We start from the raw sequence: 23,593 nt of genomic DNA on the forward strand, positions 1-23,593 counted from the left end.
GGGTATAAAGTAAAATTATTGCATCGAGTTATAAAAGCTTTGTACCTCATGCGAAGTTACGGGCTGCTGAAGAGCAAGAGCCCATGCCAGCACAACGATAGCTTAATCTAGCTACTACTACTACTACTCACGTGAACAGTGAGAATGAATGACAAAAACAAACAGGAAAACCTGGGAATACATACTGTCGACATGCTGAGAGGTAAGACCACCTGAGAAAAAGAATGGATCAGGTTATATGACGAAAATGAGCGGGAGAAGAAACCCTAACTAACGAGCTTGTAAAATTCTGGAAGACAATATACCAAAAAGAGGAAAACAAAATAAAAGCGATATGGAATGAGAGCAAAAAAATCAACTTGACAAAATTAAATCAAAGAAAAGCACCAGGGCCAGACGGGATGAAACCAGTTCTGTTCAAACTGTTCTTACAAAGCACCAACCGTAAAAGAGAATTGGCAGACTGTTTAAACAACACACAGTACTGAAAAGTGGGAAAACACAGAACAGCTGATTCAAGTTAAAAACAACTTAAGCAGATAAGATACCTAGAAGTAACGATCAGCAACATGGAAGACTGCTTCAGAGAACAGATAATAATGGACCAAATTAAAGCAAAGCAGAAAAAGGCACATATGGCTAATACAGTCATTTGTAAAAGCTGTAGCAGGGTGAAAATAGGAAAACTGTATTGGAAAGCATTAGCGAGGCTATCCTTCACGTATGCCATGGAAGTCATGAAACTCGACAAGAAAACCGTAAATGAAGTACACAAAGTAGGCAGTCAAGTATATAAAACAATTCTGAAAGCACTAAGGTACACAGCAAATATTGCTTTAAGATCTGAAATAGGGGCCTCTTCCTGCCACTCAAAGAGATATGGCGAATAGACTATATTCTATCTGAAACATACACTTTAGAGTGGCGGAAACAGGCTCCTATACGAGATAACCATGGATCAATACGAAAACAAGAAAACCCTTTAGATTCCATAAGTGAAAGAGTATATGAAAGAATTAAGCATAAACATTAGTAAAACTGAATCATTTAAAGGTAAGCAGTTAAAAGAGATGATAAACAAGCGGGCCAAAAAAACATGGCAAAGGGAAGTGAATGACAAGACAACGTTAAGAATCTACTGAAAATATAAAGACATAAGAGAAGAAATCTAGTATGATAACACTGAAAAACAATACTAACCAGTAGGGCTAGACTAGGCACTCTAGAATTAAATGATAGGAAAAGGCTAAAAGGGGAAGATACAAAATGTTTCTGCTGTGAGGAAAAAATGAAAACTTAGAACATTTCTTAGAAATTGATATAGTTTTGTACAGCAGCCAAATCAGGAAAATAAGGAATTGACAGCTAATAGACTTTTACTTACAGATCTGCTTAAGGGGTGACTTGAAAATAGGAAAGAATTTATAAAAGAATTATGACTTTACAGAGACAACAAAAAAAAAACTTAAACAGCCACAAAGGAGGAATAAAACGTGCAAATGAGCCGTTTCAAAGACTAATCCCGCCTAATACTACTACTACTGGTGCGGCGGCTACCGCCGAAAGTTTAGTTCTTTTTCACTAATCAGTAACGTAGGAAATCTTGATAGGAATTGATAATTCCCATTATGATTGGCATATTAGACCTCGCCAGACTCAAACTGGAGGAAGTGAGGGCTGAACTGCAAGTCAGAGGTCTGGATACCAGGGGAAATAAGCCGGTGTTGGTGGAGCGCTTGAGGGAGGCGCTCGAACACCGCAACGAGGAAGAGGAGACAGGTTTGTGGCCAAATCCTTTTCTTTACTCACTTACCTAGTGTACCTACAGCTCAAGAAAAGTAATATTTTGTCGGCTGGCTGTAAGTAAACTGTAATTGACCTTTGAAGACTACACGATACTGATGGGGTAGATCGATGCCGGCATTCCGCTGAGAGCCCCCGCACCCCCCTCCATAGCTAATACAGCAAAATTGTAACCAGTAAACACCCCTAAAAATACCAACCTAAAGTACCCTAGGGGTATGTACTGGTTACAGTTTTGCTGCAGTAGCTATGGAGAGAATGGGGGCCTCATGCATGAATGCCGGCATTAGGTCAAACCCCGTCAGTGAAGTCTTCAAAGGTCAGTTACAGGATTGTTACAGCCAGCCAACAAAAATATTACTTCAAAGTCTTGTAAAGCAAGTAAAGTAACATAGGAAAACGTCAATTGCCATAGTCTAGCTCACCGTGGAACTACGGCTTAGAATTACCATAACCTTTCCTATAATGCCAGGTCCTGACCTAACCAGAGCTTACCTACCTAACCTAACTTAGGGCATCGTGCCCTGACCTGGCTGGGACAGGGCTTTGCCCCCCCTGGACCCCCCAAAAAGGAGGGAAAAAAAAGTAAATGGAAAAAAATCGAAGGAAACCTATATATTTTTCTTTTAAAGCGGGAACAAAATCCTTGCTATTTACCTAATTTTCGCGATGACCCAGTTTAATAATCGTGCCTCAATTATAATGTGAAATGTGATGAGAAGTTTTCTTTCCTACCTATTTTCAGTTTCTTCTTTTGACAGATTTACAAATAGAAATATATTTGCAAAAAAGTGAATAGCCTATCTGCTTGCAGAGAACCCTCATGTGGATAGTGTAGTGTGCCTGCAACTGCGTTGGTAGTGAGTACTTAGGAACCGGATAGGAACCTGGCACGGGCTCTTGCTCTTCAGCAGCCACTTTTTGATAAATCTGATAAAATGAGCAGTTTATCTGCTTACAGAAGCAGAGATTTATGATTCTCTCAAAATTCTATGGGTCAGTATCCCCTAAGACATGTTTGTTCTGATACGATATACAAACTGTCGGTCCTGTACATTAGTAATTACTTTCAGCGTAGGCTGGAAGCGGCCGTTAAACTCTTGAGCAAGGTGGTTAGGCAGTAACTATCGCCAGGTACGCGGGAATACCCGCCTGCCCGGATGTAAACATTCCAGTTTGCTTTCAGCCGTCATGCGTTGCAGATGTGTTTTCAGTTCTCTCTGCCTGACTGTTGTTAAGCTCTTATTATCCTGGTGGGATCTTTCTGTATTTTGTGTATATACGTGTGATATTTTTAATACAAACCTACGATTTATGATAACCTTTAGCCGTCGTTGGCGGCCAAAATTTACAAACGTAACCAAGTGGTAATGCTTCTCTTCCAGTAGCCCTTTATGTAGATACTGAAGGCGTTCCCCTGTACATTCAGAGATATTAGCTTGGGACGTAACATCTTCGCTCCCCTAAATTGATCGGAATGTAGGAGTTCGCTGCCCTTCTTGGGCTTCCGCCCTCCGTGTATAAGGGGCATGACTACTTCCTTCCTACTTATGCTGAGTGTTGCTTCGCTGCCTGCGCTTGGAGAACTACGGGGCAGGTGGGAGGTTGCGGGCGTTGTCTGTAAGTTTGGCTTCCACGGGCGACCTTGGTGGCCTCCCCTCCTTTTTTTTCTCTTCCTGTAGGTTCTTCCTCCTTCAGTGAGATCTCTCTCCTTCGCCCTCTTTGTCGGGCGAAGACCTCAAGGAGGGGCGGCGGTTGGGCAACCTCTTCTAGAGTACCTCCTCTTGCTACGTAGGGCAGTTCCCCTTGTGGCGAGAGGAGTCTCTCGCTACTAATCATCTTAGATTTTCTTTCAGGTTGACAATGAGCATTGCAGACACAGCAGTAGTTGGCTGGATATCTCAGGGGATATCGCATGAAGCAGTCCCAACGTTCATTTAGTTTTGCTTCAGGATCGACCATAGTACCTGGTTAGATGAGATATTTCCACGTCAGGATCATTCTGACTCTGTTCCCGCCGATGTGGATTGATCGCTGTCATTGCTGGTCTTCATGCATGCTGTTGCACTGCCTCTGGCGTATCTGTGGTCCATCTGCTCCTGCTGTTCCCTGTGTTATGCTCTTGTTAACTCGACAACAGTCTCTGGGCTGCTCTTTCTGGTCTCCTGCCACAGCCACCCTGATTGTTCCTGTCGCTGCTGGTGACTTTCTTGTAACATTTCTGTCCATTGCAGTAACTCCTGCCTTCTGAACTGCTTCATAGCTCCTGCATTGGCTGTCCTGATCGTGTCTACCGCTTCTCCTGGCGGTCGTGCCCGGGGCCGCTTCCGTTGTGTTCCTGCCAGCTGCCCCAGAGGTTACGATGTCCGCCATCCTGCAGATGTCGGCGTGAAGATGAAGGAAGTCGCCCTGTGGAAGAGATGTTCCTGGCCGTTGTAATAACTCCTGCCTTCTGAACTGCTGCTGTAGCTCCTGCATCAGCTGTCCTGATTATGCCTGCTACTTCTCCTGGTGGTGGTGTCCTGTGCCACTTCCGTTGTGTTCCTGCCTGACTGCCCTGGAGGTTATGATATTTCATGTCCACCATCCTGTAGAAGATGTTGGAGTGGAGATGAAGGAAGTCGCCCTGTGGAAGTAGCTGCTGTCTTCTTCATCTTATCTTTGATTTTGGTCTTCTGCTGTGTTTTCTCTTCCTCTCCCAAGGTCCAAGGGGGTCCCGGGAATCAGACAGACCTCTGTCAGCTGAAGGAGAGGAAGGCTGCTTCTTCCCCTTGATGACCTTGGACGTCTAGATACTGCCTCCTTTCAAGGAGGGAGTGGGTCTCTCATTGGCTCTTCCCGACCTTTGGGTTAGGAAACCGATTTGCATAGCCCTGGGTTTTGTGTTTCGGAAGCCGCGGGCGCGCAGACCTCGGTTTGTGATCCTGTTCCCAGTCCTAGAGGTTCTGCCTCTAAGACTGGGGCTGCTTCGGGCGCTCATTCACGAGCCACTCCGAGTGTTCGAGATTCAATGGAATATCGAGTATCCCGATCTGGTCTGGAGAGATTTTCCTCGGCCCAGTTCGGGAGCAGTGCGAGAGAAAGGGCCAAGGCACCCAGGTGTCTCAGCTCTTCCTGCCAGCGCCACAAGTACTCCCCGAGTGCTTGCCATTGCTTGGTCAGGTTCTGAGCCTGGTGTCTCGATCCTGTCGGTTCGAACACCAGAAGAAGCAAGGAAGAGATTCCCTTCGGGAGTCCTGCGGGACTTCTAAGGGACTGACTCTCTTCCGGGAGACAAGTTTCCCTCCGATTCGCATTCTCCTGTGGGGTCTGGCGTTTCGGGGGTCGCGAGAGCACAGCTTCTCGAGGCCACGCCCTTGTTGCCAGTCTTGGAAATCTGCATCTAAGACTGGCTCTTTCGATCTCTTAGGAAACTGAAAGCAGCTGCTCCTGATTTTTGGGAGTCTCTTGGGTAGCTTGAATTCTATGAATCACGAGCACTCTCCTGACGAGAGGCACAGGACGAGAGAAAGTGCCGAGACACCCAGGTGTCTGGGTGCCGAGACGCCAGGTGTCTCGATACTGCCCACCAGCTGCTTCGGTTGCTTGGCTGGTTTTCATCCTTGTGTCTTGAAACTTAGGGTTTAAGCATGCAGGATAGCAGACACAGAATTCCCCTTTGAACCTTCTTCTCGAGGGGGCCTCGGCCTCGAAGGAGTTTAGAGTTCGGGAAACTAGCAATAGTTCACAGCAGACGAGTTCTGTATTGTCCAGTTCCGATTCTGTTCGCGCGATCACCTCGGCTCGGCTTGGCCCTTGGTTGCGCTTGCGAGACTAGCTCAGCTTGCTCGGCTTGCTTGCCCTACCCAGCCCCTGGTCGCACTTGTGAGACTGGCTCGCCCTGCCCCGCCCTGCCTGCCTCCTAGTTCACCTCATACCTCCCAGTCTGGATCCCATTCGCGTGATCGGCTCGGCTCGGCTCGGCCCCACTCTGTTTTTCTGAATTGGGTTCTCAGCTCTGTTCGAGTGAACTTTCTGCTCTTCCCAGGAAAGCACTTTGCCACAGCACAAGCGCCCTTCTTCACCTGTGTGGCAGTAATCTCCTTCGGTTGATTATCGCTCACAGTCTGCCTCTCCTGCTGGTTTTACTGGCAGGACAGGTAGGGGTACTCTTTCTCCTCACCTGTTCTCTTCTCCTCTTGGTTGTTCTGAGAGGCACGAGATGGACAGAGAGAGCTCTTTGGAGTTTGGCTTCCTGGCATGCTTTGGGTGTCGGTCCCCCGATTGTCTCGTAGTACAACCAGGTAGCCGAGGAGGGTTTCATGGGATCTGTGAAGGTCTCCCTCCAAGGGGAGAGGCACAGGAATTTCACGCTTTGGAAGCAGCGAGAGTCTTCCTCTTCAAGTGCGATCGCCCTCGTTTTTCAGAGAACTTCGCGCCAATTCATCAGCACGAGGATCCCCGGGACAGGACCACAACTCCCCCAATGAATAATCTTCATCACTCGCAACCCTTGCAGTTCCCGAAGGACCGAGATTGTCGGGGGCCGCCGCTGTCCTTGCTTCCCAGAGCGTTCTCGACCAGATGAATTCTTTTCTTCGGAGAAAGAGTTCATTCAGGTTGAGACACCAAGCTTGTCCCCTGCCATGACAGAATATGAATTCTTCTTGCCTGGGAGGGTCTGGCTGACTGCAGTTCAGTGGGCAATTCTGGTGCTAAGAAGAAGAACTGTGTCTCAATTCGGATCTCTGGTTTCGTAAGTCCCGAGTTGGCGTGACCCTTAGGAACGAACCTTTACTTGGTTCTTCCTTTCTTTTCCAGAGATTTGCCAGATACCTCGGTAATCAAGGTTCGTACCAGGGCACTGTCTTGTCCTTTGGACAATGGCCAAGACCTTGGGGTCTTAGTCATCTCGACTCGACCTTGAGTTTAAGCCAGCCCTCCTCAACTCCTAAGAAGTCCCAGGCTCCGATAGAAGATTGCGGAACACATAGCCCTCTTCTTCCCTTCTAGGAAAGTGCGCATAACTGTCTCTCTTTCCACCCTCTTTCCCAAAAGGGAGGAGGGAAGAAGGGAAGAGAGAAAGAAGTATCAACTGGGAAGAAGTTCTACTGCAGATTCCTGAATGAAATGATACTTATCGAGTCTGGAGCTGGCAGCGACATTGCTGAGAGCTGGGAATGGATTCCTTCAGGAGAAGTATCTATTTCCCTTAGGTCTCGGCAATTCTTTTCATCAAACTTCCATCCCGCTTCCTCTCCCGTGCTCCCAATTCGGGAAATGCTTCCCCATGGTGGAGAATGGAGGTCTGCTTCCTTTCCTCCGTCCTTCTTTCGTCTTCGAAGTATGAGGAAAGAGTTAGGCTAATGCTTGATTGAAGGAACCTTCGAATATGCTTGCATATTACCCTCACATCATGTGTCTACTTACGGATTCACCGATCGAGGAATAGGCACACGCCTATAAGACTTTGTCTTGAATGTGTGTGACCGAGACAATTAGTACCTTCTCATCACCATCCTGAGCTCAAGGCAGCCTTTTGGCCTTCTGAGAATTCAGGATGGGTTTTGCAACACTCAGTGGTTTTTTGAACAACAAAACCACAGTAGTGGCATTTGTCGACAAACAAGAGGGAATCATTTTTTCCTCCTGTTTCATCTGTCGACATTTGCAGGTACTCAAGTGTTCTATAGCGTACTTGACGTCTCAATTAGCCAGGTGCATCCCCAGTGGGGATGTATTGGTAGGTGAGCTTGGCCTCGGGGTTTGAGTGATTGGGATGGAACGTGCTGCTCACTCGAAGATTCACGAAGAGACTGCTCGACTGAGAAATCCCTACCGTCTTTCTGTTGCCTCTCTGCATAACAAGTCGGTAGTTTTTCTTTCTCCTTGATACCTGTGTTTTCCCTCTGTATTTGTCTGTTTTGCTAGGGATTCTCAAGCATTGCTCACCCTGAGTTACAAACAAATGCCGGAAGACTTTGCCTCTCGCCTTCCTTGTAGCCGAGGCATTGAGAAGAGTTCTGCTTGACCCAACCTCCTGTAGCAGCTACACAAGAAGCGGTTCTTCGGGCAGTACATCCCAGTGTGTTTGGGACTGGGAGACCTTCCAGCTTCCCTTGCAAGCATAGGCTTTCTCGCCGAGTGGCAGCGGATATAGCTGGATATCTCTTGAAGTCCTCTGCAGCACTCCCAGGGAATGGAGCCGTCTACGCTGGTGGGTGTCATTGACGGTACTTCTTATCGGGTTAGAGTTGCTCTTCAAATCTGGACTTCCTTGTCTTCTCTGCCGAGGGTTGCTTCTCTCCCTTTCATTTGTGAAGAACATAGGCCCTTGCGACCTAGTCTTCTATCTGAAGTAGCCTTCTTCTCCTCAGTCGAGATTTAGCTATGGATGAGAAGCTTCTTCGGTCTTGCTGTCCCAGGGAACTGTTCCCTGGGTGGCATGTGACTCTCATTTAGGGTTCCTGTCCCATGCTGCACGTGCTGTTACGAGGGTCGTTGGATAGAGATGTGCCCTCTTAGGACCATTTCTCATCTTGCTCTGGCCTTGGCATAGAAGATGGCGGACGTCGTAGGTGAACTCCGAATCCTTTGTCATCTATTGTCAGGTTCAAGTCCTTCTTGTTCCCTTCCTCCTTGGACTTTGTGTCAGTGATCCAGATCATTTGTTACTTTGTCCTTTAGGGAGCTGTGGTACTTTCCGAAAAGGCTCGACACTCCTAACATAGATGTCGTCGACACTTTCACTAGTGCTTTCTCTCCCAAGGAAGAAGTGTCTAAGGACACATCTTCCTCCTGGCTTCGTGAAGTGATCGAAGGAGGTGCTCGGCAGCTGACGACGACGATACCGGTACCTTCCACCCGAGAGCTCACGAAGTCAATGGCTTGGTCCATCCCTTGCATTCCGGAAGTTTCTTTCGGTCTGGAAGCAAGACATGGTCTCATAAACCACACTCTTGTCTTCCTGTGGTCTTGCCCACAGGCCCTTGGAACCTTTTTTCCTTGGCCCTATGGTGGTTGCTCAACAAGTTTTGTTTTCATACCAGGCTCCTTCAAGAGGACTAATAGCATCTCACCTAAGGTGTTGGTTCTGGAAATGAGAAAGATATCGAGAGTGACTGGCCTCTCTTCCTCCTCCTTCCCCGTCCTTCTACTTCTCCTCCTTTGGGGTGAGAATGGACTCGAACCAAGACGTGCTGGACCTGATGCTGATGCGGTAAGACTACACATCGAGGACCCATTCTATTTTTCTTATAGAGTCATAGAAGCAATTCCACTCCTTCCTCTAGCAAGGGGAGGAAGGAGAGTCTGGCAATAAGGGAAACCCTGTCTCAGATTTTCCTTACTGCCTCTGACTCTAAGATTCTTCCAGCCTATTTCATATGAGTTACATTTCCTCACTCATGTGAAAAGGTCCAGTATCAGACATTTGATCTTGTAGTTCCTACACTCCGATCAATATGTCAGAGACTCGGGTACTCCTCCTCGCTCTTTCGACCAGGAGGAGTAGCCCTGGTGTGCAGAACTCCAGTCAGCTGAGGAGACTCACTCAGATTCCTCCCTCCAAACAGTGAGTCTTCCCTAATGTAAAGGACCGATGGGTTTGTATATCGTGGTCGGAACAAATCACAATTTTTGAAAGTAAATTGTATTTTCCTAACTACAAACCTGAGGTCCACTTTACATGCCATATTATGCTCTCCTCATGCCACCCCTCAATCTGAACCTGGACTTAAAGGCAACCTGGAATGTTTACATCTGGGCAGGCTGGGTATTCCCCTACCTGCGGTAGTTACTGCTAACCACCTTGCTCAAGAGTTTAATGAAAACTGTTTCCATCCCTATGCTGAGAAAGCAATTTCTAATGTAAAGGACCTCAGGTTTGTATAGTTAGGAAAAATACAATTTACTTTCAAAAATTGTGATGTTGATAAGGTGACTAATCAGATGTCCTTTGCAGAGTAGATTGGTGAGCTACCATCTCTGCAGTTGTTAAAGTAGCGTGAAATAGAATTGAACCCTCCTCCTCTAAATGTTGTTAATCGGGCAAATTCAGGTGTTCAAGGAGTATATTGCAATATGAAGTTTTCATAACAAAACTAATATTGTAATACCTACCTGAACATCTGAATGATTCCCACCCTCCTTCCCCACTTCAATTTTGAACTTGAATAAAGCAATTGATGAAGGTTGGAGTGTCGACACACACCTGTGTCAGCGTTGCCAACCGTTTGTTATGGTAGCTTAAGTGACATTTTACCTGCAGCATTGGTAACGCTGGCTGTAAAAATTTCCTGCTAGTGGGATTGGTAATTGAGTTGTCAAGGCTAGTGGGATTAAGGGCGAATTCAGGCATTCAGGTAGGAATTACAATACAGTATTAGTTTTATTATGAAAACTTCATTTTTGTGCTCGTGAACTTTTGCCAATTTCCTCTTTGTTTTTCAAAAGATATTGGAGACAATGAGCTGGAGTCTGCGGAAGAGGAGGAGGAGGAGGAAGAGCAGAAAGATCCTTTAGAATTTTATGAGGAAGATCCTGTAGCAGTGCATGAGCTAGAGCCTGAAGATAGGTGTCAGTGCAAGGTAGAGCATGACTTCAGCCACAGGCAGCTTGCCAGAGACAACACTGCAGTCAAAGAAGCTGAAGATGAACGTTACGAAATCATTTATGAAGATGCGCCTATGGAAGATACGTCTGGTGAGTGCAAAAGTAGTTACACACTTTTTAAAATGTGGATTATGATTTTTCACAGTTTCTGAAACTTGATACTATCCAAAGGGCCCCAGCACCATAATATATATACAGTATATGCACAGTTCATAAGAATTTTTAAAAACTGCAATCAGATGATTGACAACACTGTTATTGACTGAGAAGAATTAGTGCCACTTTTTCATTTTGTTTATCGCTTGGTATGGCATTCAAACATTTACAAACCCTTATTCCCTCTACCTTGTCAGTAATGCATAATTGTAAACACTAAAATCACACTTTAAACTGAAAGTGTGATTCAAAAGGCTATTACTGCATGTATCTACCTTTTTCCCCTATACTGTAACACAATGTAGTGTATTCAGTAAATACTTTTAAAAAAATAATGAATCTCTCTCTCTCTCTCTCTCTCTCTCTCTCTCTCTCTCTCTCTCTCTCTCTCTCTCTCTCTCTCTCTCTCTCTCTCTCCATCAGGCAAATAGGTTACCAAAGACGACTAGAGAGTCTGAACGTGTATGAATTAGAAACACGACGATTGTGAGGACAACTCATAGAAACATTCAAAATACTGAAAGGCATAACAAAAGTAGACAGTAACCTCTTCACATTAAATGAAAACCAGACAAGAAATATTGGATGGAAACTAGAACTGAAGAGATATAACACATCTCATTGTGGGAACTTCTTGAAATACTAGATATGCGACACATGGAATAAACTGCCACCAGAAGTTGTCAACACCAACAGTGTGGAAGGGTTTAAAAGAGCTAGACAAAATCATTAGAACACTGTGAATGAACAGTAAAACCTGCTCCTAAAGATAAGTGGGCACATGACGTCTCCTCGGTTGGACTAAAAAGTCTTTGAGACATCCTAATCTCTCTCTCTCTCTCTCTCTCTCTCTCTCTCTTGCGGTTCTTCATCCTTCCCATTATCCATATATATTAATCTTCAAGATTCATCTGTAAGTTCATTTGAAATATCCTCAAACTGTACCATAACATGGATCTTGGTATTTAGGTCTTTTTATCAGTGTCAGAGTGTTCATGCTTGTTTTATTTCCTTCTCACCTTTATTTCCTATTTTTGCAGAGGTTAAGGCAGAACTTGGAAATGGATATGGTGGTTCCTTGAAAAGTGAGGAAATTGATATAAAGGAAGAGTTAATAGAACCAGTGGAGGAGCCATCCAATAAAGAAGATAGAGGAGGAGAAAAGAGAATAGTCCATTTTCAGTCACATTATCCAGGTTCACAGTCAAATGATTTGCAGCAGGGCCACATTATAGGTAAACTTACGTAGTAGTGATCATTTATGCACATTAGTTGGAGTTTTTTGTCTGGGTTAGAGAATGGATGCAATACAAGTGTCTCTCTCTCTCTCTCTCTCTCTCTCTCTCTCTCTCTCTCTCTCTCTCTCTCTCTCTCTCTCTCTCTCTCTCTCTCACAGTTCTTCATCCTTCCCATTACCCATCCCCCTGAACTTGGGACCACCTTGGCTTGGTCAGGGGGCTCTTGAATCCCAGGAATTTGGTCCTGGGTTTGAGTCCAAGAGTCCTATGTATTTCTACACTCATTTGGTTTAATTTTGTGGAATTCTCTATTGTTCAAATGCAGAACAAACCTGGGTCTTAATGTTAGGATAAATCTTCTAGTGCTAGCTGGAAAACCGGTAAAAAACATCTAAAATTGTAGAGCAAGGAATTGGTGGCAATGGGGTTTAGCCAGTGGTATGAGAGAGGTAGCATCAGTTGACCCTCTCACCCAGGATGCTGTGATGCATCCAGTTTCTTCCCATATTGCTTTCTGGTTAGGTGTGCTACTGCCCCTCCACCCATAAGCCGGGGTTTTCCTCTCCTTGCCTGTGTTTAATCTTGATTTAAATTCTGTTTTGTGATCTAGTGCTATATTGTGTGTATGTGTATCTTTTGCTTTTGATAATGCAAACCCATAATTCATCTAAGCCTTCCATTCTCAAGCCTCAGAGAAAATGCCCTAGGGTTGGCAACTACCCTTGTGCTCATTTTCTTGCTTCGTTTGAGACTGATCCACATTCTACTTGCAGCAGATGCAGATCTAATGCTTGTAATGTAAACAGTCCTTGTTCTGAGCATTGTTTTTGGTCTCCTGAGCAATGGAGGATCTTTGCCAAGAAGAGGCAACATAGGAGGAGAACGGGGTTGCCATCTTGGAAGGGGTTTTCTCATCCATCGATGAATGCTTCCCAGGCTCCTTGTTCCAACTCTTCTTTGTCCAAGCTTCCTCCAGTTGCTTCTTCCTGTATGGAAGATTTTACCCCCTATCATTCTTCCGTGGCCTCATCCTTGGAAGTTTTGGTAAAGGGATCTGGAGATATTACTGTATCTTTTTTACTTCCCATGCTTCCCCACCCGTTCCTGTCTCGTCTGCCATGACAATTTTCAGCCCAGCGGTTTTCCTGCCCCTGTGCTTGGGACCTTGGTTCCTGTGACGTCTCACCTGTCGTCGAGCTATGCCACTCAGTGTTTTGGTTCAAATTCCACTGCTCCCGCTCCGCCCTCAGGCTCTCTCGTTCAAGCTGTAGTGGATGGAGTCAACATTGTTTTCTGAGAGAGATAAGGAGATGTTTTGAAGAGGAAACATTGTAGCTCTCCGTCCTCATCTTCGTCTTCCTCTTCTTCTTCATCTTCATCTTCATCTTCATCTTCTCCTTCATCTTTGCCAGCCTGGTCTCCTGTCAGATGTTAGAGGATTAGAGGCTTCATCGCTGCTCCCCACTTGAGAAATCGCAGGACCATCTCTGTTTCTTTGTCATCTTCCAGCCACATAGATGGCTCACCTGCTCAGGCTCACAGCCACAGCCATGTTTCTGATGTTGATGTGTCTGGTCTGTCCGTCTCTCAGCCTTCAAAAGTGGTTTCGCCTTCCCCTGATCATCCTGTTCAAGTTAGTAGGAAAGATGACAAGGCTCCTATCAAGAAAACCCATGTGGAGAAGCCTTCTAAAGATCTTCCCCTTCGCTGTGGGTCCCGCAGTTCTCTCTTACTTGTGGAGATTTCCACATATCTGCATACATGCACAAAACAATGGCCCCTGTCTCCTCCTTAGTCTTCTTGTTCTCCTCATGTTCAGGGTTCACATATCTGTTCAGTAAGATGTCATAGCTCCAGAAGCCCTGTCATCGCACATCTCCACCAATGTCCATCTTGCCGTGGTTCTCACTCACATTCTCCTATCTCGAATCCATGCAGCCATGTTAGTAGGCACATCTGTGTTGTTACTCCAGACAGGTCGAGCTTAAAGAATCGCCCGAGTAGGGGAAAAAACCCTTTGAGGTGTTAATTACTTTTCACACCTTTAGTTGTGAAAATTGACCATAAAGGTGTGAATATAACAAGTAGCAGTGAAATTTCACAGAAACCCACAGAGGTAAAAACCCAGATTTCGACCCTGACCCCAAAGTTCCTCATACTCTAAGGACTTAAAAACCCGGATTTCAGCCCTGTCCACCCCCCCCAAAGTTCTTCATACTCTACGGAGGTAAAAATCCAGATTTCAACCCTGACCCCAAAGTTCCTCATACTCTACGGAGGTAAAAATCCAGATTTCAACCCTGACCCCAAAGTTCCTCATACTCTAAGGACTTAAAAACCCGGATTTCAACTGACCTCAAAGTTCCTCATACTCTCCGGAGGTAAAAACCTGGATTTCAACCCTGACCCCAAAGTTCCTCATACTCTAAGAACATTTCAACCCTGAAACCCCCCCCCCAAGTTCCTCATTACTCTACGGAGGTAAAAACCTAGATTTCAACCCTGACCCCCCAAAGTTCCTCATACTCTAAGGACTTAAAAACCTGGATTTCAACCCTGAAATCCCCCCCATAAGTTCCTCATACTCTAAAGACTTAAAAACCCGGATTTCATCCCTGACCCCAAAGTTCCTCATACTCTAAGAACTTAAAAACTCAGATTTCAACCCTGACAACCCCCAGTTCCTCATACTCTATGGAGGTAAAAACCCAGATTTCAACCCTGACCCCGAAGTTCCTCTTACTCTAAGGACTTAAAAACCTGGATTTCAACCCTGACCCCAAAGTTCCTCATACTCTACGGAGGTAAAAATCTGGATTTCAACCCTGACACCCAAAGTTCCTTATACTCTAAGGACTTAAAAACCTGGATTTCAACCCTGAAAAGTTCCTCATACTCTCTGAGGTAAAACCTGATTTCAACCCCTGACCCCAAAGTTCCTCATACTCTACGTGAGGTAAAACCCTGATTTCAGCCTGACCCCAAAGTTCCTCATACTCTAAGAACTTAAAACCCGGATTTCAACCCTGACCCCAAAGTTCCTCATACTCTAAGGACTTAAAACCTGGATTTCAACCCTGACCCCAAAGTTCCTCATACTCTAAGGACTTAAAAACCTGGATTTCAACCCTGACCCCAAAGTTCCTCATACTCTAAGGACTTAAAAACCTGGATTTCAACCCTGACCCCAAATTCCTCATACTCTACATAGGTAAAAACCCAGATTTCAACCCTGACCCCCCAAAGTTCATCATACTCTAAGGATTTAAAAACCTGGATTTCAACCCTGACCCCAAAGTTCCTCAATCTCTATGGAGGTAAAAACCCTGATTTCAACCCTGACCCCAAAGTTCCTCAATCTCTATGGAGGTAAAAACCCTGATTTCAACCCTGACCCCAAAGTTCCTCATTCTCTAAGGACTTAAAAACCCGGATTTCAACCCTGACCCCAAAGTTCCTCATACTCTACGGAGGTAAAAACACGGATTTCAATAGACCCCAAAGTTCCTCATACTCTAAGGACTTAAAAACCCCGTATTTCAACCCAGATCCCAAAGTTCCTCATACTCTACGTAGGTAAAAACCCGGATTTAAACCCTGACCCCAAAGTTCCTCATTCACTCCCAAATGCAATTTTTTAAGTCAAAAGGGTACACTGAAAATTAACAAAACCCATTTCAGTCTTAATCATATATGATATGTGTATATAGATACATAATATTCCATACATAAAGAGGTTAAATGGAAAATCAAATTACATACGGAATTGTTATTATTTTTGTAACAAAAGTCATACAAGAATACACTGGAAAAGTTGTACAAAAGAATACACGGACATGATATACATTTGTTTTGCAAAAATAATATATCATCGAGACACATTGCTAGTATATACCACACACATCCTCCCCAGTTTCCCGATTGTGTGTGAAAGACAATTCCTCTAATACATCGAAGGTTTTAAATCTTGATAACAAGTTCTTTATATATAAATCTTCCACACATCTTTCCTCTAGCAGAGATATATTCTTTTTCATGATGACCACACAAGTGATTTTACCAATTTTTTAATTTTCATAACTGATTGTAGATAACACAGGTAAATATTGATTCAACCATGTCATGTTAATTCATCCACTTTTTCCGATACCAGCGGGGAAGATAACATATTTGACATAGTCATAAACTCTTTGTTGGGTGAGTCGGTAGAGCTGCGGACTGGAACTCGCTGGGCCGAAGTTCAATTCCCCGGCCGGCTGATGAAGAGTTAGAGGAATTTATTTCTGGTGATAGAAATTCATTTCTCGTTATAATGTGGATCGGATTCCACAATAAACTGTAGGTCCTGTTGCTAAGTAACCAATTGGTTCTTAGCCACGTAAAATAAGTCTAATCCTTTGGGCCAGTCCTAGGAGAGCTGTTAATCAGCTCAGTGGTCTGGTAAAACTAAGGTATACTTAACTTTCTGGCATAGTCATACGATGGTTTAAATAATTCTTCCTTCAATTTCTTCACCGAAGAAAAAAGTGGTTGAACCTCATCTGCTTGGTATCCCTGCCCAAACGGTCAGCATTGTCCTCATCTTTGGAATATGCTTCACTTTTTAGCATATTCATTTTCTTCAACTGGGACACCGATGCCATATTGGGTTAATAAAGTAGCTACAGTGGGGAGATCTACTTCATCGTTGCATTCCCAGGAAATATGTGTGAAAGACAATTCTTCTAATACACTGAATCTTTTAATATTTTTTATCATTTCATCACTGAATGTAGATAACACAGGTAAATATTGATTCAACTATGTCATGTTAACTCATCCACTTTGTCCAAGTGCAAAATAACTATATATACAGTATATATAGCTGCGAGTTTGATAGGGAGTCTTTTTAATTGACGAAAAATGAAGTTTTACGTTATCCCCACCGTTACATATGAGAGGGTAATGAATAGAATGGAGGTTTGTGATAATATTGATAATAATTATACTAACCTTGAGGGTAATGGTAAGTTGGATACAACCGTTAGTGACATGCACATACCTCTTAATTTTAAAATGAATGCAAAATTTCCCATGGCAGCTAAATCACTCATGGGACCACCTCATTCTCCTATAAAGGGTATGGGCAAGGTGGCTGAAGTAGCTGGGGAGGAGGGGGGTAAATGTTCCGATTACGTTGAAAACAGTTAAAGGGGACATTAGTCGCAAAAGAAGCAGTCCCGATTTAACAGGTATTATTCCAATATTTTTTAAAGAACCCCAAAATCGTACGTTACAGCTTTTGTTAAACACTTACAAAATTCTAGCTCGATGGAATGGAATGAAGAAGGGTATTTAGCTCATCCACTCGCAGGTTATAATATTTTAGATATCTCTCGAGAATTTCAAGGGAGTAAAAAGACCAACATTGATAATATTTCCATTTATCACTACTTGATTGAGATGGCAGGGGTTAAAGATTGGATGTTAAGAATTGCAGCTATAAAAAAAACACATGGAAGCATGGCATAATGCAGTGAAAAGAGGAGGTAGTGGTAGTGGTGGGAAGATGGTGGGACATGCGAAAAAGCAAATGGCGGGTGTGTGGAAGAAAATAGTGGGTGCGTGGGTACCTTATTAACATGTGGGGAAAATGATACATCTTGTTTAATGGTGTGATTAACCCTTTGCATGATACAACTTGTTTAATCACGCGGTTGCGATAACAGTTTGAAAGTGGGTCGGGCTTTAGCGTGATTCATAGCTTCAGGTGGGAGTCTTGGAGGGTGGCATGATACAACTTGTTTAATCAGTGATTGTGATAAAGGGGAGCATCCTTAATGACTCATAGTGTCAGGGGGCGGGGAAGCTCGATTGCAGGATTCGGTGGCTCGTTAACTCTTGAACCATTGGAATATTAAGACACACACTCGCCATTGCTTTGTCAACCTCCTCATGCAAGTTAGTTTTTGGGAACTTGTCCAAAAATAGGTTCAGGAAGAGAAATACTTGTTTAGTAGTGGCCATAATTGTGTTACATACAGGAATTATGGTGTGGTTGAAGACGTCGTTCGAAATTATCCATACACCGAGATTGCAAGCTTTCGATATTCTTGAGCTGGTGCAACATACGCCTGTCCTCATGATCGCGGTGTTGAAGGGTCTGCCATTGTGAAAAGGCCTGAAAATATTACCTCTTGGGAATGTGACGATGAAGTAGATCTCTCCACCGTAGCTATTTTATTAACCCAATATGGCATCGGTGCCCCTGTTGAAGATAATGAATACTCGCAAAAGAGTGTAGCATATTCCAAAGATGAGGACCATGCTGACTGTTTGAGCAGGGATGCCAAGCAGATGAGGTTCAACCACTTCTTTTCTTCGATGAAGAAATTGATGGAAGAATTATATAAATCATTGTATGACTATGTCAAATATGTTATCTTCCCCGCTGGTATCGGAAAAAGTGGATGAGTTAACATGACATAGTTGAATCAATATTTACCTGTGTTATCTACATTCAGTGATGAAATGAAAAAGAGTGGTAAAATCACTTGCGTGGTCATCATGAAAAATAATTTAACCCTGCTAGAGGAAAGATATGTGGAATACATATATAAAGAACTTGTTATCAAGATTTAAAACCTTCGATGTATTAGAAGTATTGTCTTTCACACACGATTGGGAAGCTGGGGGAGGATGTGCGTGGTGTATACTAACAATGTGTCTCAATGATGTATTTTTTTGTAAAATGAATGTATATCATGTCTGTGTATTCTTTTCCAATGTATTCTTGTATGACTTTGTATGGAATATTGATTCATATACCATTCTATGTATCTCTAAAATGACTTTTGTTACAAAAATAATACAATTCTGTATGTAATGTAATTTTCCATTTAACCTCTTTATGTATGGAATATTATGTATCTACATACACATATCATAAATGATTAAGACTGAAATGGGTTTTTGTTAAGTTAATTTTCAGTACCCTTTTGACTTAAAAAAATTTTGCTTGGGGGAGTGAATGAGGAAACTTTGAGTCAGGGTTGAAATCCAGGTTTTACTCATTAGAATATGAGGAACTTTTGGTGGGGTCAGGTTGAAATCCAGGTTTTTAAGTCATTAGAATATGAGGAACTTTGGGTTCAGGGTTGAAATACGGGGTTTTACCTCCGTAGAGTATGAGGAACTTGGGGGGGGGGGTTCAGGGTTGAAATACAGGTTTTTAAGTCATTAAAATATGAGAACTTTTAAAAGAGGGTTGAAAATCAGTTTTTACCTCCAGAGAGTATGAGGAACTTGGGGGGGGTGTTGAAATCCAGGTTTTACCTCTGTAGAGTATGTGAGGAACTTTGGGTCAGGGTTGAACTGGGTTTTGCAGTATGAGGAACTTTGGGGGTCAGGTTGAAAATCAGGTTTTTCCTCCGAGAGTATGAGGAACTTTGGGGTCAGGTTGAGAAATCCAGGTTTTACCTCTGTAGAGTATGAGGAACTTTGGGTCAGGTTGAAATCCAGGTTTTAACCCCAGGAGTGTGAGGAACTTTGGGGTCAAGGTTGAAATCCTGGTTTTACTCATGAGCATGAGGAACTTTGTGGGTCAGGTTGAACTGGTTTTAAGTTCTTAGAGTATGAGGAACTTGGGGGGAGGGGTCAGGGTTGAAATCCGGGTTTTTACCTCTGTAGAGTATGAGGAACTTTGGGGTCAGGGTTGAAACCTGGGTTTTTACCTCCATAGAGTATGGGGAACTTGGGGGGGAGGATCAGGGTTGAAATCTGGGTTTTTATTTTTGTAGAGTATGAGGAACTTTGGGGTCAGGGTTGAAATCTGGGTTTTTAAGTCATTAGAGTATGAGGAATTTTGGGGGCCGGGTTGAAACCGGGTTTACCTCCTTAGAATATGAGGAACCTGGGGCGGGTGTCATGGTTGAAATCCAGGTTTTAAGTCCTAGAGTATGATGAACTTTCAGGGCCAAGGTTGAACCGGGTTTTACTTCTGTAGAGTATGATGCACTTGGGGAGGGGGTCAAGGCTGAAACTGGCTTACTCTGTAGAGTATGAGGAACTTGAGGGGACAGGGGCTGAAACCTGGGTTTTAAGTCCTTAGAGTATGAGGAACTTTTGGGGGTCAGGGTTGAAATTTGGGTTTTTACCTCTGTAGAGTATGAGGAATTTTGGGGTCAGGGTTGAAATCCAGGTTTTTACCTCTGTAGAGTCTTATGCACGCCAACATGACATGGAACCTGTGAAATTTCACACGTATTTTGTTATACTCTCACACTTTATGGTCAATTTTCAAACCTAAAGGTGTGAAAGTATTAACACCTCATTAAAGGTGTGAATTTCACACCCTATAGGTGCTAATCCCCAGGTATAAAAATTGACTACCTGGGGATTAGCACCTAGGTGTTGAGGGGCAATGGGATTTACTTCTAGATTTAACGCGTATACTCTTCCTCTTCCTTCGTTTTATCTTTCCTCCCACAATCGACCATCTAACTAATCGTTTCACTGTTTTCCTTTGTTTCCTCCGTCTTCTTCCAGTACCACTCAAAATTTGTTGTCCAGTAGTTTTGAGGGCTCTTATGCCATTTCGTTTTATGGATTCTTTTAAAGGTAAAGCATTGTTTACCATGTCAGATAACACAGATCTGCTGAATTCTTTAACTGAAGGTTTCACAACATTAAGTAGAAAGGGAAGCACTTTACGTGTGATATCGCTTATAGCAGAAAACAGACCACTACCTCTTCTATGCCCGAGATAGAAAACGGAAATATCCTCAAACTCCGCCCCTCTTCCTAAAGGGTCTGATAAAAATAGTTTTTTTAAATTCTGCCTCTGAAAGAGGCATGAATATCAGTCTCATTATATTTTTTTTACACTACTTTTATATTATTTCAAAATAATTTAAGCAGAGCTTCATTCGCACGTTCTAGTTACCTCGAGGGTGGGATCACGAATAAGCAATGTCAAGGGTGAACATTGAATTATATGCATACCTACTCGTCTATTTTTATCGAGGTTTTATACGGAGCAGGCAAGTAACACTCGAGTCTTTAGTGAAATGTAAAAGATGTCCATTTTGATCCATGATAACAATTGAAATCTGCTCCAAGATGTTCGTGTTTAACAATTTGTAGGCTGTGTTATGTATTCCTTTTCCTCTACCACTTTCTAAAGCAAAACAGCCCAATACATTGACTAGTCTCCCACCAAAAGTCGTTGGTTGAACTATATCAGTATATACACATATAACACATATATAATCTACCCCACAATTATCAGGTAGAGAATCAATGGAAACATGTTCATTCAGTTCACGCCCTCCATATATTTCATAACCGGTATTAATTTGAAAACCTAATAATTTCATGGTTTTTCTGCTAAATTTGACATACCTGTATATACTTTTAATGTCCCAGTTCTCAATTTCCCCCTTGATATGTGGTATAGTAATTCTTCTTAAATCTTCATACCAATGAAATATACCGTTACTATTAAAATAATTTACGAAATTATCACTGTAATAAACTTTCAAATAGTCATAAACATCCTTATTAATAGCTCTCATGAGCCTCTGCATGTCCCCAGCTAACATTGCTATTCTCGGTCTATACAAATATGTGTGCATATCATGTTTATGACACTGTAATAAATTCGAGAATGAATAAATCATCTTTTGATAATATAGCGTAATAAGTACCCAGGAACATGATCGAGGCTAAACCTACTTCATATTCAACCCCGTTAGGTAATAATATAGGTGTAGGTAATCTATTTGCAAATTTTGACGAATTTTTTGTATACGTGTCCAAACATCCGAGACTGCTCAAATATATGGTGTGTTCACCAGCCATGTCAGTCAAATACTACGAGAGGTATATGTCACATATGGCATTTATAAGAAAAAAGTGTGATTGCTTTTATCTAGGTCTTATATGCAGAGTGCTTGATACAACCCCATTTTTAGTAAACCTTATTTCTTCACCTTTCTGATCCGATACACCGATTGTAATGTAATCCAATACATCAATGATATTTAAAGGTTTATAAATGGCATTATGCAGACCTTTACCACGTGCACATTCTAACGTGAAACAGTCTACGATGTTAGCCATTTTATCACCCAATGTGGTTGGTTGAACGATATCCAAATATATGTAAACGTATTCAACATATTGGTCGTTTACAAATATATTTCTACCGCGATGAGGTCTCAACGTACCCGAACTGTATATTATATACCTCACCCTTTCATTGACACCGAGCATATTGACTGCTTTATCACTGAATTTAATAGTAATTGAATTAATCGTGTCAACTTTTGCCACTCCTGCATTGGAATGTGGAATACTCATTCTCTTCATATCATCATTCCACGAGAATAAACCATTCCCGCAGATAGCTCCATGAACATGCTCACCGTAAAATATGGATAATTGTTCAATAATTTCCGTATTAAGCGCTCTAGTCATTGCATTCATATCACCACTCAACAAACCCAAAACAGACTTATAAGTACAAGTATAAATGCATTTCCCCGTAGACTCGTTATAGATCACGTTAAATTGAATGGTAAAATCATTGTCACCAGGTTTAACGGTGTAGTATATTTTCGGGAGAATGACTCCCACCACACCCATTTCATATTCCACTTTTTTCAATGATGATATGGGGGCGGCTAACCTGTTGGTAAATTTACACGCTTGATTTTCGGGAAATGTACCCATACATGTACTGCTATTCACGTATATGACGTGATCACTACACATGTTGAACATAGACTGTGTGTATAATAGCGTTTATTTGGTTAATATATACACATCTGAAAAACCTGTGTTTATGTTCTCACTCTCAATATTCATGAAAATGTTTTTTTGTGGGGGCAGATTACCATGTCGAAGAAAGCACTCATCCCCCTTGTGAAACCTCCATGCACAACGGATCATCCACCGATCATGGTACATATTAGTACTATTATTATTGTTGTTATTGTTATTATTAGTATTATTGATATTATTCATTTTGCATCATTTATAACATGCTTGCTCTATTGTTTATGTAACATGCTCTTTACAGATTCCTTTGTCGATGACTTCCCATTCGATGATTTGATGGGGAGTAGTGAACAGTCTCGTGTTGGAGGAGCCGGACAGGGATCTCCACTAATTAGGGAAAGAACAGAGGCTGACAAGGTGGTCAACACCATTCATTATTTGGCTGTGGTAGCACACATTGGCGTCAACTGAAGCTAAGCAGTAGCATAGCCCAATTGCGTGATGATGTGGTTGTACGTTCCTCGAAAGAGGAATTCGATCGGCTATGCTTTACTTATGCATTATTATCGCTAGTGTGAGAATGTTAGGAGATAAGAATGAAACAAATTCCTTCTATATATGTACACCACCCGTCCTAACTACGATTGATTCGATCTGTGACTCCTTGGAGGAGGCTATCGAGTATGTAGCTAATAACCTCGAAGAGAGACTCAGTCGTAGTGAAGGTTCGGGTTGGTGTATTACCTCGCTGGATAGGGTTGAACTTCATATCACGCGACGTGAGTTAGTGAATATTAATAACTTCAAGGCCTATCCTGAGGGAGTTCGTGGCACAAGTCAGGTTGTCAATATTCAGTCCGGGTACAACTGCGTTATTACAGCGTTAGAAGCATACGTTGTACTCCGGGATAACCCTCCCCACGCATTAACAACCTCCTCGTGTCGCCAATGGCGGAGGATGGGAGGGGCATTTTAATATCAAACACTCACCCAGATATGCCATTGACCCATGAGTCTTTCAAAACATTAGAAAAGGGGAACAA

General features: G+C 42.9%; 1 protein-coding gene across 1 annotated transcript in view; it reads left to right on the forward strand.

Moving 5' to 3' along the window:
• The first annotated feature begins 1,534 nt into the window (after nt 1–1,534).
• LOC136845034 (tigger transposable element-derived protein 1-like) overlaps nt 1,535–23,593 on the forward strand; it is a 42,588-nt gene continuing 20,529 nt past the window's right edge. Inside the window, exons 1-3 of the mRNA XM_067114739.1 lie at nt 1,535–1,779; nt 10,237–10,485; nt 11,592–11,786. Of these exons, the coding sequence (XP_066970840.1) occupies nt 1,629–1,779; nt 10,237–10,485; nt 11,592–11,786 (595 nt within the window). The 5' untranslated portion in view covers nt 1,535–1,628. The remainder of the gene's footprint in view (nt 1,780–10,236; nt 10,486–11,591; nt 11,787–23,593) is intronic.

The sequence above is a fragment of the Macrobrachium rosenbergii genome, chromosome 13, assembly GCF_040412425.1.
Source record: "Macrobrachium rosenbergii isolate ZJJX-2024 chromosome 13, ASM4041242v1, whole genome shotgun sequence".
Taxonomy (NCBI): domain Eukaryota; kingdom Metazoa; phylum Arthropoda; class Malacostraca; order Decapoda; family Palaemonidae; genus Macrobrachium; species Macrobrachium rosenbergii.